The sequence below is a fragment of the Entelurus aequoreus genome, linkage group LG21 (assembly GCF_033978785.1).
Source record: "Entelurus aequoreus isolate RoL-2023_Sb linkage group LG21, RoL_Eaeq_v1.1, whole genome shotgun sequence".
Taxonomy (NCBI): Eukaryota; Metazoa; Chordata; class Actinopteri; order Syngnathiformes; family Syngnathidae; genus Entelurus; species Entelurus aequoreus.
In genome coordinates, this window is record NC_084751.1 from 9,269,217 (window position 1) to 9,283,183 (window position 13,967).

The window sequence follows — 13,967 nt, forward strand, 5'->3', positions numbered from 1 at the left end:
CCTTTGAATCATATATTGTCGCTATAATGTCCTCTAATTAAAAAATTACTATCTGAACTTAGTGTGTATTTAATTCACTCTTTACTGAATAAGTGAGGTGAAGATATCAATCTTTGAGAATAACCCGATTCCATTTATTTAAAAGCTTGTCCAATGAGTAAATTAAAATTAAAGGTCTTATGTAACATTTGTGTATTTTTTAATTGGCCATGTCATCAGGGAGCAGGTGTGTGGCGCCCCACGGTGGACAAATGCAATTCTGTTATTTGACATTCATTTGCATGATGAGTTTTAATTTTGCTCTCATTACAAAAAAAATGTTGAATGCTTTTTAGTGTCTTCTTGGTGTGAATGTGCAAATGATTCTTATGTTCAACACTGTTCATGAGGGATGTGGGGGCAGGTGGGGTAAAGCTTGCTTGGACTATCCTTTTCACATTTAAAGACAGTCGCTGTTTTTTTTATGTGAGACATCTTAATGAAGTCTTTTGATTGTTGTAACTTTCCAGACAGTGATTTATTAGTAAACAATAAATAAAAATGTATACATGAACACCAAAACAACCACACACTCACGTGTCCCTCAACATGAGACCACGGACGTCCTCAGACCATCACGTCTTTAGATGGGGGGGAAACCGGCCTAGGTGGTTGTTTCCAGTGAAGTCACTGATGATGATCCTGTCATCATGTCAAGTTCACGTCCCCCTGGAGGACATTGTGATGCTTGCTGGACAAACAAATGTAGTCCAGACTCTTCAGGGTGAGTCTTCGCTCATGATGGACATGAACTCTTCCTTGTTTACTGTTGGACACACACAAGTCAATGCCGTCACTTCCTGATTCTGGTAGTACGAGCGTCTTTAAAACTGACTAGGCCATGTGCGTTTCTCGGCCCGGGGGCCATTTTTGGACTGCCGCTTGGCATGAGAATGAACTTATTTGATTATTGTGATATATTAAAGGGCCCTATTATGCAAAACCAACTTTTCTTCAATGATGGTACCGGTTGTGTATTTAGGATCCCCCACAAGTCCTGATCATTTCAAATGAAACGGATTTTTATAAAACAAATGTGCCTTCTTCCAAACGAGCCGTATGGAATCTTGAGATTTCAGTGACATATTTTGCCTTTGTTACATCAGCGGCTATCACCATACATGGTAGAGGTTTAATACCCTCCCCGGATTGTAAATAATCAAATGTATATACTTGTTCTTATGCTTTCTGAGCTCACTATGTTCACTGCTCGCCGTACATATCCTACCAAGTCAGACCTACACTGTTTCAATGTCCATTTCTCAGATATAATTGTTGATGACTGAAGTGCTGATATCAACCAAACCTAACCCCCCATCCCCCCCCCCCCATCCCCCCGCCGCAACCCCCTCCACTTCCCACCCCCCGGATTGTAAATAATTCAATGTATATACTCTGATGATTAACTTGTGTGATGACTGTATTATGCTGCTAGTATATATTTGTACCATTAATTGATTAACGTGGACCCCCCCGACTTAAACAAGTTGAAAAATGTATTCGGGTGTTACCATTTAGTGGTCAACTGTACGGAATATGTACTGTACTGTGCAATCTACTAATAAAAGTCTCAATCAAAAATCAGTCAAACCTGATGATAGTTGTAGTCAGTAAGTTTGTTCTTTTTCCATATCCTAATGTTGTGGGGCAAACTGGCCCATACATGCACATGCATGCTAAAATTATCCACTATAGCCATTTCTTATTAAAAAATTCACTTTCTAACTTATATTTGTCAGCCGATATGGAGATGCAAATAACTAAAACATGAATGACTAGGAAAGACAGTCGAAGGGGGGCTTGGCCTGGAGGTTTTCTGCATGTAATTTAAAGGAGACCTATTATGCAAAACCAGCTGTTCTTACCTGATGATACATGCTGTTGTATATTTGGGATTCCCATAGATCCCGAAAATGTGAAATCAAACCGTGGAGGCATTCCGAGATATTTATAAAATAGTCTTGCCTTCCTGCATACTTCCTCCAAATGAGCCTTTTTGGAATTTGCTCTGTCTGTGACATTTTCTGCCCTGTGACATCAGCCGATATCGCCATATATGGTAGAAATGTACCCAAAGCGCCTTGTAAGAATCTGCCACTGTAGTCTGGCGTCGTAACCAATTTATCTCCATCCTCTTGTTGTAGAGCAGACGGGCTCTTGCATGCACATGCATCATCTGCTGTTGCCAATTTCTAATACAAATGAGCATACAGTTCAAACGTATGTCTGTCAGTGGACTGCATCTGGAAGCACTAAAAACTACAACAAGATGCACGTAAATAAGACCGCCCGCAAAACGGCACATCCTAAAGAGACTGTCAGAAAGTGGCTTACAAAAAGGTCTGTAAAAAATAATTTATGCAACACTTTGACCAAAGAACCACAATTACATTTGATGTAGACCACAACATGCCCCTTTTAATAGCTTTGTCAGATATAACACTAAAATGTAGATGTTTTCTTCAGATAGCTTAGCAGATATTGATCTAAATTAGACAGCTTTTAGCATCTTCAATTTATGCACTTAAAGGTCTTTCCAGCATGGGTCGAGTCAGTGGTCACACATGCATTCTTTCTATTGACCAGCAGAGGGCAACACCAAAGTTAATGACTGCCTTTGACAATGTCCATCAAAAAGTAGCATTATCATCTTTGTAAAGACAGATTTTTCATTTTACACTAGTACCTCGGTTTTCATTTGCCCGATTCTAGTATGAGTGTGTTTTAGGTCAACACATTCAGCAAATGTGTATGTTTTCATACACTGGACTTTAGCTTGATTAGACACACATTGTCAGTTCCTTTTTTATATTCAGTACTGATGCTACATAGAGCTCAATAAAACCATAGCATACAGTAATAGGTTAAAGTCAACAAGAGCCTTAGAGTTTGTGTTTACAGAGTGTCACTGACTGCACCACTCCGCTACATAAATCAAGCGAAACAATCAAGGGAAATATGGCGCTTACCAGCTATCCTGTAGTTTTTTAAAGAGCCTGGTCTTACACTTTCACCTTGATGGCAGTCGCTAAGATCTATAAGCGCTGCCTCAAAGATGAGTTCCATGTTGTATTCCCTGCTAATGTAAAGGAAGGAGCCGCGACCGGCTCGTTTGCTAAAACACGTAAGGACTTAAAGGCCTACTGAAAGCCACTACTACCGACCACGCAGTCTGATAGTTTATATATCAATGATGAAATCTTAACATTATAACACATGCCAATACGGCCGGGTTAACTTATAAAGTGACGTTTTAAATTTGCCGCTAAACTTCCGGTTCGAAACGCCTCTGAGGATGACGTATGCACGTGACGTAGACCGGGGAACACGGGTATGCCTTCCACATTGAAGCCAATTCGAAAAAGCTCTGTTTTCATTTCATAATTCCACAGTATTCTGGACATCTGTGTTCGTGAATCTGTTGCAATCATGTTCATTGCATTATGGAGAAGGAAGCTGAGCAAGCAAAGAAGAAAGTTGTCGGTGTGAAATGGACGTATTTTTCGAACGTAGTCAGCCACAACAGTACACAGCCGGCGCTTCTTTGTTTACATTCCCGAAAGATGCAGTCAAGATGGAAGAACTCGGATAACAGAGACTCTAACCAGGAGGACTTTTGACTTCGATACACAGACGCCTGTAGAGAACTGGGACAACACAGACTCTTACCAGGATTACTTTGATTTGGATGACAAAGACGCAGACGTGCTACTGTGAGTATGCAGCTTTGGCTTCTAAACATTTGATCGCTTGACCGTATGTGCGCAACTTTTTTTTGCGTATGTACGTAACTTTTTTAAAATATATAAGCTTTATGAACCTTGGGTTAGGTGAACGGTCTTTTGGGCTGAGTGATTGTGTGTGTTGATCAGGTGTTTGAATTGTATTGGCGTGTTCTATGGAGCTAGGAGCTAGCATAGGAGCTAGGAGCTAGCATAACAAACACGCAGGTGTTTTTATGCAGGATTAATTTGTGGCATATTAAATATAAGCCTGGTTGTGTTGTGGCTAATAGAGTAAATATATGTCTTGTGTTTATTTACTGTTGTAGTCATTCCCAGCTGAATATCAGGTACCGTGAGTATGCAGCCTTGGCTGCTAAACATTTGATAGCTTGACCGTATGTGCGCGTCACGTACGTAACTTTTTAAAAATATATAAGCTTTATGAACCTTGGGTTAGGTGAACGGTCTTTTGGGCTGAGTGATTGTGTGTGTTGATCAGGTGTTTGAATTGTATTGGCGTGTTCTATGGAGCTAGGAGCTAGCAGAGGAGCTAGGAGCTAGCATAACAAACACGCAGGTGTTTTTATGCAGGATTAATTTGTGGCATATTAAATATAAGCCTGGTTGTGTTGTGGCTAATAGAGTATATATATGTCTTGTGTTTATTTACTGTTGTAGTCATTCCCAGCTGAATATCAGGTCACCCCCGGCTCTCACAGCATCTTCCCTATCTGAATAGCTTCAACTCCCCACTAGTCCTTCACTTGCACTTTACTTATCCACAAATCTTTCATCCTCGCTCAAATTAATGGGGAAATTGTCGCTTTCTCGGTTCGAATCTCTCTCACTTCATGCGGCCATCATTGTAAACAATAGGGAACTTTGCGTATATGTTCAATTGACTACGTCACGCTACTTCCGGTAGGTGCAAGCCTTTTTTTTATCAGATACCAAAAGTTGCAATCTTTATCGTCGTTGTTCTATACTAAATCCTTTCAGCAAAAATATGGCAATATCGCGAAATGATCAAGTATGACACATAGAATAGATCTGCTATCCCCGTTTAAATAAAAAAAATTCATTTCAGTAGGCCTTTAAGGCTTCAGAGAACCGACAGTGTGACGTGTTGTGCCAGAAAGCTGTCCCATGCATGCGTATGATCGCATTACTTGATGTGAACCAGTGACGCTCAAACTGCGGTATGTGCACCACTAGTGGGACACAGGCTCAATCTAGTGGTAATCCAAAGAATCACTTGATTAACCCTTGTGTAATGTTCATATTGTTGTTACTCAGCCAGCGTTTGTGGGTCTGATGGACCCGTTGCATTTTGTGGCTTTTAATGCCTCACAATCAAAGACTTTTATGTTAAAATACTGAACAGATGTTTACCTTATCCAATAAACATCTGTTCAGTATTTTAACATAAAAGTCTTTGATTGTGAGGCATTAAAAGCCACAAAATGCAAGGGGTCCATCAGACCCACAAACGCTGGCTGATTACAACAATATGAAGGTTGCATGGAAAACTTATCCGCCAGTTTCTGCATCCCACAGGGATTCTTCTTTTGTGTTTCTGCACCTGCGGTTCCCACACAAGGTTGCAACATTGTTTGTCAACACTGTCTGCTCTCATTTTCTCGCACATTCGACCCTTTAATGTTCTGTGTACCTACACTCTGTCCTCCTCCTGTCTAGGCCTGCTGTGTGTGTGTGTGTGTGTGTGTGTGTGTGTGTGTGTGTGTGTGTGTGTGTGTGTGTGTGTGTGTGTGTGTGTGTGTGTGTGTGTGTGTGTGTGTGTGTGTGTGTGTGTGTGTGTGTGTGTGTGTGTGTGTGTGTGGTACACAGAACATCAATTTTCACACTTCTATTAGCCCCGGGTCAAGTGGACCCGGACATCTTATATGTAATAGAAATGTGTAGGGGGGCTGTACGGTGTGCGGTATTTAAATATGTATTTTGATATATGTTCTTCACAGAAAATGAGCCAAAGTCAATGAGTCTCAGTTTGAAAAATTAATTCAATTGTATCATTTTTCTTTTAATAAAAAATTAAAACGGGTCCCACAGACCTGAACACCACACAAGGGTTAAAGTACAGTGTTTTATTTTCCTATATTGAAACACGGTGTTACTGTTGAAAATGTGTGTCATGTTACAATGGCCAAAAATATTAAATATGGTTGGTAAATAAAATCTCTGCCTTGTTTTAAAAAATGAGCGCTCCAGAGAGCGGAAAATTTGCCGATTAAACAGAAAAAGTCCGTAGTCAGACCAAAGTGGTCTGTGATTTATGCTAGGCGCTTGTGCCCACTAAGACTGGTAGTAAATACCACACCACCTCAGCCTCTCACACTTTAGAGCACAGCCGTGACTTGCTGGCAGTAAACATGCATAAACATACTTCTCTGGTTTTTCTGTATACATTTAACATTTTGCACTATATGTTGCACGATACACTTTATTAAGCATTACTCACATGTTCCCTATTTTTGCACCTTCATTTTAAGAGATTATTGTTTTGTGTTCAATGTGGTTTTAGAATTGTGTTGACATTGTTTTCCATGGTTGTGTTGACATTCCCTTTTCCTTCTGCCTTGATAGCTGAGAGGATTATACTCAGGAGAAGGTTAATTTTCAAATAAAAATGTTTACACTTAATATATTTTTCTCCTGGTCCTTATTTGACATTTGTATTTTAAAAACTTTATAATGCTCTATAAAAAATGTTTGGTGTTACTATTTTTGGGTGTCTGGAGCAGATTAATTGGATTTAAATCATTAGTTTTCCATGGATCTTTAGAACGGATTAATAGCAAAAACCAATGGATGAACCCAAGGGATTATTTGCAAATGAAACTTACTTTCGCCATCTCCGTCCGTGTCAAAGACGTCGATCATGCTGCGGAGTTCTTCTTCGCTGGTGTTCTCGCCGAGCTCCCTCGCCACTCGCCTGAGGTTTCTCAGACTGATCGCCCCCGACTCGTCATCATCAAAGAGCCGGAAGGCCTTCATGATCTCCTCCTTGGGGTCTCGCTCCAGGATGAGCTCCATGACTGTGCACACATCCAACATGGCGTGGGCGTGGCTCTCGTCGTGTGTTCGCCAGGGTCGAAGCGACGTCACTTACCTACTTCATTGAAGTCCTCAAAGTTGATTTTGCCGTTTTCTTCTCTGTCATAGTCTTTCAAAATCTGCATAACGTCCAACTTCTTCACCTCGAAGCCCAACGCACGCATCGCTACCTGATGGCACATGTACGCATACACACGCTTCTTTATACATGAATGCAGTGATTTTCAAACTGTGGTATACAAGTGTTCCATCTAGTGCGGAGGTCTGTAACATGCGGCTCTTTAGCGCCGCCCTAGTGGCTCCTTGGAGCTTTTTCAAAAATGTATGAAAAAAGAAAAAATATATTTTTGTTTTGATAGTGTTTCTATAGTAGGACAACATGACACAAAACTCCCTGATTGTTAGAATTCCCACTGTTTGTATCAAACATGATTCTCTGATGAGAGTATTTGGCGAGCGCCGTTTTGTCCTATTAATTTTGGCGATCCTTGAACTCACCGTAGTTTGTTTACATGTATAACTTTCTTCAACGCTGCCAGAGAAAGACATGTTTTATGCCACTCCTTCTGTCTCATTTTGTCCACCAAATTTTTTATACTGTACGTGAATGCAGAAAGGTGAACTTTGTTGATGTTATTGACTTGTGTGGAGTGCTTATCAAGCATATTTGGTCAGTGCATGACTGCAAGCTAATTGATGCTAACATGCTATTTAGGCTAGCTTTATGTACGTATTGCATCATTATGCCTCACTTGTTGGTATATTTGAGCTAATTTAATTTCCTCTACTTATGTCCTCTGTGTAATTAATTTATATTTGAATTTCTCATGACATATTATCTGTATGTAATATTGCCTGCATTTCTGATAGAGGTTTGTGTGCCGTTATAGACCACAGCAAACGTAACTCAGCTTGCATAGATTGTTATAAATCCATTAGAAGACAGCCTGCAGTTTCCGCATGCCACCCCCGAATTGTAAATAATGTAAATAATTCAATGTATATACTCTGATGATTAACTGGTGTGATGACTGTATTATGCTGATAGTATATATTTGTAACATGAATAAATTAACGTGGACCCCAACTTTAAGGCCTACTGAAACCCACAACTACCGACCACGCAGTCTGATAGTTTATATATCAATGATGAAATCTTAACATTGCAACACATGCCAATACGACCGGGTTAGATTAGTAAAGTGCAATTTTAAATTTCCCGCGAAATATCCTGCTGAAAACGTCTCGGTATGATGTTTGCGCGTGACGTCACAGATTGTAGCGGACATTTTGAGACAGCATTGTGGCCAGCTATTAAGTCGTCTGTTTTCATCGCAAAATTCCACAGTATTCTGGACATCTGTGTTGGTGAATCTTTTGCAATTTGTTTAATGGACAATGAAGACAGCAAAGAAGAAAGCTGTAGGTGGGAAGCGGTGTATTAGCGGCCGGCTGCAGCAACACAAACACGTAGCCGGTGTTTCACTGTTTACATTCCCGAAATATGACAGTCAAGCTTTACCATTGGCCTGTGGAGAACTGGGACAACAGAGACTCTTACCAGGAGGACTTTGAGTTGGATACGCAGACGCGGTACCGTGAGTACGCAGCTGCGGCTTCCAAACATTTGATCGCTTGCCCGTGCGTGCGTGCCGCTATGTGCATGTCACGTACGTAACTTTGGGGAAATATGTGTGCTGTATGAACTTTGCGGAGGTGAACGGTACTTTGGGCTGTGGGATTGAGTGTGTTGTGCGGGTGTTTGATTTGTATTGGCGGGTTATATGGACGGGAGGGGGAGGTGTTTGTTATGCGGGATTCATTTGTGGCATATTAAATATAAGCCTGGTTGTGTTGTGGCTAATAGAGTATATATATGTCTTGTGTTTATTTACTGTTTTAGTCATTCCCAGCTGAATATCAGGTTCCACCCGCCTCTCACAGCATCTTCCCTATCTGAATCGCTTCCGCTGCCCTCTAATCCTTCACTCTCACTTTCCTCATCCACGAATCTTTCATCCTGGCTCAAATTAACGGGGTAATCGTCGCTTTCTCGGTCCGAGTCGCTGTCGCTGCTGGTGTAAACAATGGGGAAATGTGAGGAGTCTTTCAACCTGTGACGTCACGCTACTTCCGGTACAGGTAAGGCTTTTTTTTATCAGCGACCAAAAGTTGCGAACTTTATCGTCGATGTTCTCTACTAAATCCTTTCAGCAAAAATATGGCAATATCGCGAAATGATCAAGTATGACACATAGAATGGACCCGCTATCCCTGTTTAAATAAGAAAACCTCATTTCAGTAGGCCTTTAAACAAGTTGAAAAACTTATTGGGGTGTTACCATTTAGTGGTCAATTGTACTTAATATGTACTGTACTGTGCAATCTACTAATAATAGTCTCAATCAATCAATCAAACTTGAAAAGAGTCGTGCAGTGTCCACAGTCACCTTCAACTCGTGGTAGTCAATCGCGTTATCTTTGTCCGTGTCAAACAACTCGAAGGCTTCTCTTATTTCGAGTTTCTGCTCCTCGCTGAGTTCCTTCCTCTTCTTGCGCTTGTTTCTGTCCAGCAGCAGTTCACTCCTGCAGACACACAAACACACAAACAAACACACACACATGCAGCAGGTTACTATTGCGCGCCATGTTTACAATAGTGAATGAGTCACGTGACCAAGTGCATTAGTGTTTGTCCCACATGAACGAGGAAGCCCGTTCACCGTCTTCGTCCATCATTGTTGATGTTGTCCCATAAGAGGACGACAACAACGCCCTGCCTCCATTGTGACGACTTTTAATTGTGACATAAAAAACAACTTTTGTTGTCGTCCGTCGACGTCCGCCCTGACGTCGGCTGCTGTAAGCTAGCAGCTAACTGCGGCTTTCGTGGGCGACGTCGAACGAAGGCGCGCTAATGTCTGTTCGGCACACACCACGACGTGTTTACTGACCTGGGCGCGCTCATTGTCGTGGAGTTGAAACTCTAAAGACGAAGGATAACTGTCTCGTTGGGGTTAAGTTACAAAAACACACACAAATGTCTCCATTGCGAGCAAAGCGACTCAATCATTTGTCCGCGCTCGATTGGAGGCTTCCCATTGGTCTACGGTCACTAGGCAACAGTAAGGACTTCTCTGATTCGTCAGTTGCACTGTTGTTGTTTTTACAATTAAATCACCACGTAAAAACATAAAAACATGTATTCTATTAAAATAGTATATATGTGTGTAACCATCCGACATATTAACAATTATGTAACCTTTTTTTATGGACTTGGCTCTTTGTGACGTTAAGTTCCTGTTATACAGTATATGCCTTGAGCTCTTATTTTGAAGGCGCTAAGAGCGGAAGTGGTGGAGCGGAGTTTTGAAAACAAACAAAATAAAAGTGGTCCTCGTGTAAAACTGGAGCCTCCGTGTTTGTTATTTTGTAGTTTTATATATGTCGCCTATATTGTATAAAACTACAAAATAACAAACACGGAGGCTTCCAGTTTTACACGAGGACCACTTTATTTCGTTTGTTTTCGAAATTCCGCTCCACCGCAACGTGTCACCACTTCCGCTCTCGGCGACTTCAAAATAAGAGCTCAGGGCATATACTGTACAACAGCTCATAACAGGAAGTTAACATCACAAAGAGGCAAGTCCTTAAAAAGAGGTTACAATATTATCAAAGAAGACATGATAAATGTTCAAATGGGATTAATGTTGAAGTTAAAGTACCAATGATTGTCACACACACACTAGGTGTGGTGAGATTATCTCTACATTTGACCCATTGATCACCCCCTGGAATTATTTTGGTGATTTAACCCCCAATTCCAACCCTTGTGCGCCAAACACTAAATATATCCCTCTCATTAAGTCAAATTAAAATAAATATCCCACACTTCTCTTAAGTAAAGCAAATATGCACAACATATATGGACATGTACAAACCCACAAAGCAGTGAAGTTGTCACGTTGTGTAAATGGTAAATAAAAAGAGAATACAAAGATTTGCAAATCCTTTTCAACTTATATTCAATTGAACAGACTGCAAAGACAAGATACTTAACGTTCCAACTGGAAAATTTTGTTATTTTTTGCAAATATTAGCTCATTTGGAATTTGGATGCCTGCAACATGTTTCAAAAAAGCTGGCACGAGTGGCAAAAAAGACTGAGAAAGTTGAGGTATGCTCATCAAAGACTTATTTGGAACATCCCACAGGTGAACAGGCTAATTGGGAACAGGTGGGTGCCATGATTGGGTATAAAGCAGCTTCCGTGAAATGCTCAGTCATTCACAAACAAGGATGGGGTGATTGTCACCACTTTGTCAACAAATGCCTGAGCAAATTGTTGAAGAACAACATTTCTCAACCAGCTATTGCAAGGAATTTAGGGATTTCACCATCCACGCTCCGTAATATCATCAAAAGGTTCAGAGAATCTGGAGAAATCACTGCACGTAAGCCATGATATTACACACCTTCCATCCCTCAGGGGGTACTGCATCAAAAAGCGACATCAGTGTGTAAAGGATATCACCACATGGGCTCAGAAAACCACTGTCAGTAACTACAGTTGGTCGCTACATCTGTAAGTGGAAGTTAAAACTCTACTATGCAAAGCGAAAGCCATTTATCAACAACGCCCAGAAACGCCGCCTGCTTCGCTGGGCCCGAGCTCATCTAAGATGGACCGATGCAAAGTGTAAAAGTGTTCTGACGAGTCCACATTTCAAATTGTTTTTGGACCAAAGAGGAAAAGAACCATCCGGATTGTTACAGGCGCACAGTGTAAAAGGCAGCATGTGTGATGGTATGGGGGTGTATTAGTGGTCAAGACATGGGTAACTTACACACCTTTGAAGGCACCATTAATGCTGAAAGGTACATACAGCTTTTGGAGCAACATATGTTGCCATCCAAGCAACGTGATCATGGACGCCCCTGCTTATTTCAGCAAGACAATGCCAAGCCACGTGTTACAACAGCGTGGCTTCATAGTAAAAGAGTGCGGGTACTATACTGGCCTGCCTGTAGTCCAGACCTGTCTCCCATTGAAAATGTGTGGTGCATTATGAAGGCTAAAATATGAGAAGGGAGACTGTTGAACAACTTAAGCTGTACATCAAGCAAGAATGGGAAATAATTCCACTTCAAAAATGTGTCTCCTCAGTTCCCAAACCTTTACTGAGTGTTGTTAAAAGGAAAGGCCATGTAACACACTGGTAAAAATGCCCCTCTGTTGTCTTTCCATCGGGATGTTCATTGTTTATCTTACCGTTCCTGTGTCACATGTGCGTGACCAGATAGACGCCATCCCAGGAAAGACTCTTTAATAGTGTCACCTTAACTCACTTCCTGTTTCCACGACTTCACTTTCCCACCCACCAGTTATCAGGTCTTACTTTGTTTCAATGAAAAGTAAATAAGGTAGAATATAGCCTCCGTGGAGCAAGCAGACTAGCATGAAGGAAGAACTGTTAAAGAAGTTTGTTGACAATACACACCCTCACCTTAAAGGATGTGCATTCATTCACTGATAAAGTGCTGGGTGGACACAAATGTCTTTCCAAACTTAAACACAAGTTGTGTCATTCAAATCAATCACATGTGAACTGTGAATCACGAAGAAGGAAAAGTATCTTCCATATGAGGAGGTGTGAACAAGTGATGACATAAATCAATAACATTGCATCTAATAGACAATGTCTCATTAGCACCCCTGCTGGTGACATCTATCAACATGAGGGTGGTCCCAAAAAGGAGGGTGGTTTTTCAAATTGACTGTGTGTCGCTTTTAAAAGTGCTCCCCCTCTGGCCAACATATGAAATAACTAGTGTGTGTAAAAATTTAAAGTACTCCCCCTCTGGCCAACATATGTAATAACAAGTGTGTGTAAGGAATTGAAATGTGCCTTCTTTGGCCAAAATTAATTAAAAAAAAAAAAAAAAAAAAAATGTATATAGAGACATACTGTAATAACTTGAAGTAAATCATGAATATTAAAAACCAAATACAAACAAAAAATAAAAATAATTAACTAAAAGCTTACATTTTTTATCTTTGCATAGTATGTATATTTTATTAATGTTGTAAATACAAATTAGGGCTGCAACTAACGATTAATTTGATAATCGATTAATCTGTCGATTATTACTTCGATTAATCGGTTGATAATCGGATAAAAGAGACAAACTACATTTCTATCCTATCCAGTATTTTATTGGAAAAAAAACAGCATACTGGCACCATACTTATTTTGATTATTGTTTCTCAGCTGTTTGTACATGTTGCCGTTTATAAATAAAGGTTTATTAAAAAAATAAAAAAAAATATTAAAAAAAATAAATAAATAAAAACTCTGCGCATGCGCATAGCATAGATCCAACGAATCGATGACTAAATTAATCGGCAACTATTTTAATAATCTATTTTAATCGATTAGTTGTTGCAGCCCTAATACAAATCTTTATATATCTAGAAAGGGTGGTCCTAAAGAGGGAGGCATTTTTCAAAGGTCTCAAAAAGGTAACAAATACAAGAATGTGTGTGTTTGTGTATTTCTACCCTTCTTGAGACATGAAGAAGGAAATGTAAAAGTGCTCCCCCTCTGGTTAACATATGAAATAACAAGTGTGTGTAAAAATTTGAAGTTCTCCCCCTCTGGTCAACATATGAAATAACAAGTGTGTGTAAGAAATTGAAATGCGCTCCCTTTGGCCACGATTAATTTAAAAAATAAATAAATAAATATGTATATAGAGACATGCTGTAATAACTGGGAAGTAAATAATGAAGATTAAAAACCAATTACAAACAAAAAAGAACAAAAATAAAAAATTATTAACTAAAAGCTTACCTTTTTTATATTTGCATAGTATGTATGTATTATTTATATATATTTATATATCTAGAAAGGGTGGTCCTAAAGAGGTAGGCATTTTTCACAGGTCTCAAGAAGGTAAGAAATACAAGAACGTGTGTGTGTGTGTGTGTGTGTTCTTGTATTTATACCCTTCTTGAGACATGAAGAAGGAAATGTAAAAGTGCTCCCCCTCTGGTCAACATATGAAATGACAAGTGTGTGTAAGAAATTGAAAGGCGCTCCCTTTGGCCACAATTAATTTCAA

The 13,967-nt window shown here is 40.0% G+C and overlaps 1 protein-coding gene across 2 annotated transcripts; it reads right to left on the reverse strand.

The window, feature by feature from the left end:
* Positions 1 to 315: 315 nt before the first annotated feature.
* On the reverse strand, positions 316 to 9,949 carry cetn3 (centrin 3). Of its 2 annotated transcripts, none has more exons than XM_062031901.1 (5): positions 9,794 to 9,949; positions 9,290 to 9,425; positions 6,895 to 7,009; positions 6,629 to 6,820; positions 316 to 805 (listed from the first exon to the last, which is right to left on the reverse strand). In XM_062031901.1, exons 1-5 carry the CDS (start codon positions 9,805 to 9,807, stop codon positions 759 to 761), a joined length of 504 nt encoding a protein of 167 aa, XP_061887885.1. In that variant the 5' UTR covers positions 9,808 to 9,949; the 3' UTR covers positions 316 to 758. The 2 variants fall into 2 exon arrangements, with proteins under 2 accessions (XP_061887885.1, XP_061887884.1); XM_062031900.1 differs by lacking the exon at positions 316 to 805 and adding an exon at positions 6,278 to 6,368.
* Between the last annotated feature and the right edge of the window lie 4,018 nt (positions 9,950 to 13,967).

Coding starts and splice junctions, on each gene's coding strand:
- cetn3 (XM_062031900.1), bottom strand. Junction 7,010..9,289: donor TTGACTACCACGAGTTGAAG/GTGACTGTGGAC, acceptor ATGTGCCATCAG/GTAGCGATGCGTGCGTTGGG. Junction 6,369..6,628: donor CACGGACGGAGATGGCGAAA/GTAAGTTTCATT, acceptor TAATCCTCTCAG/CTATCAAGGCAGAAGGAAAA.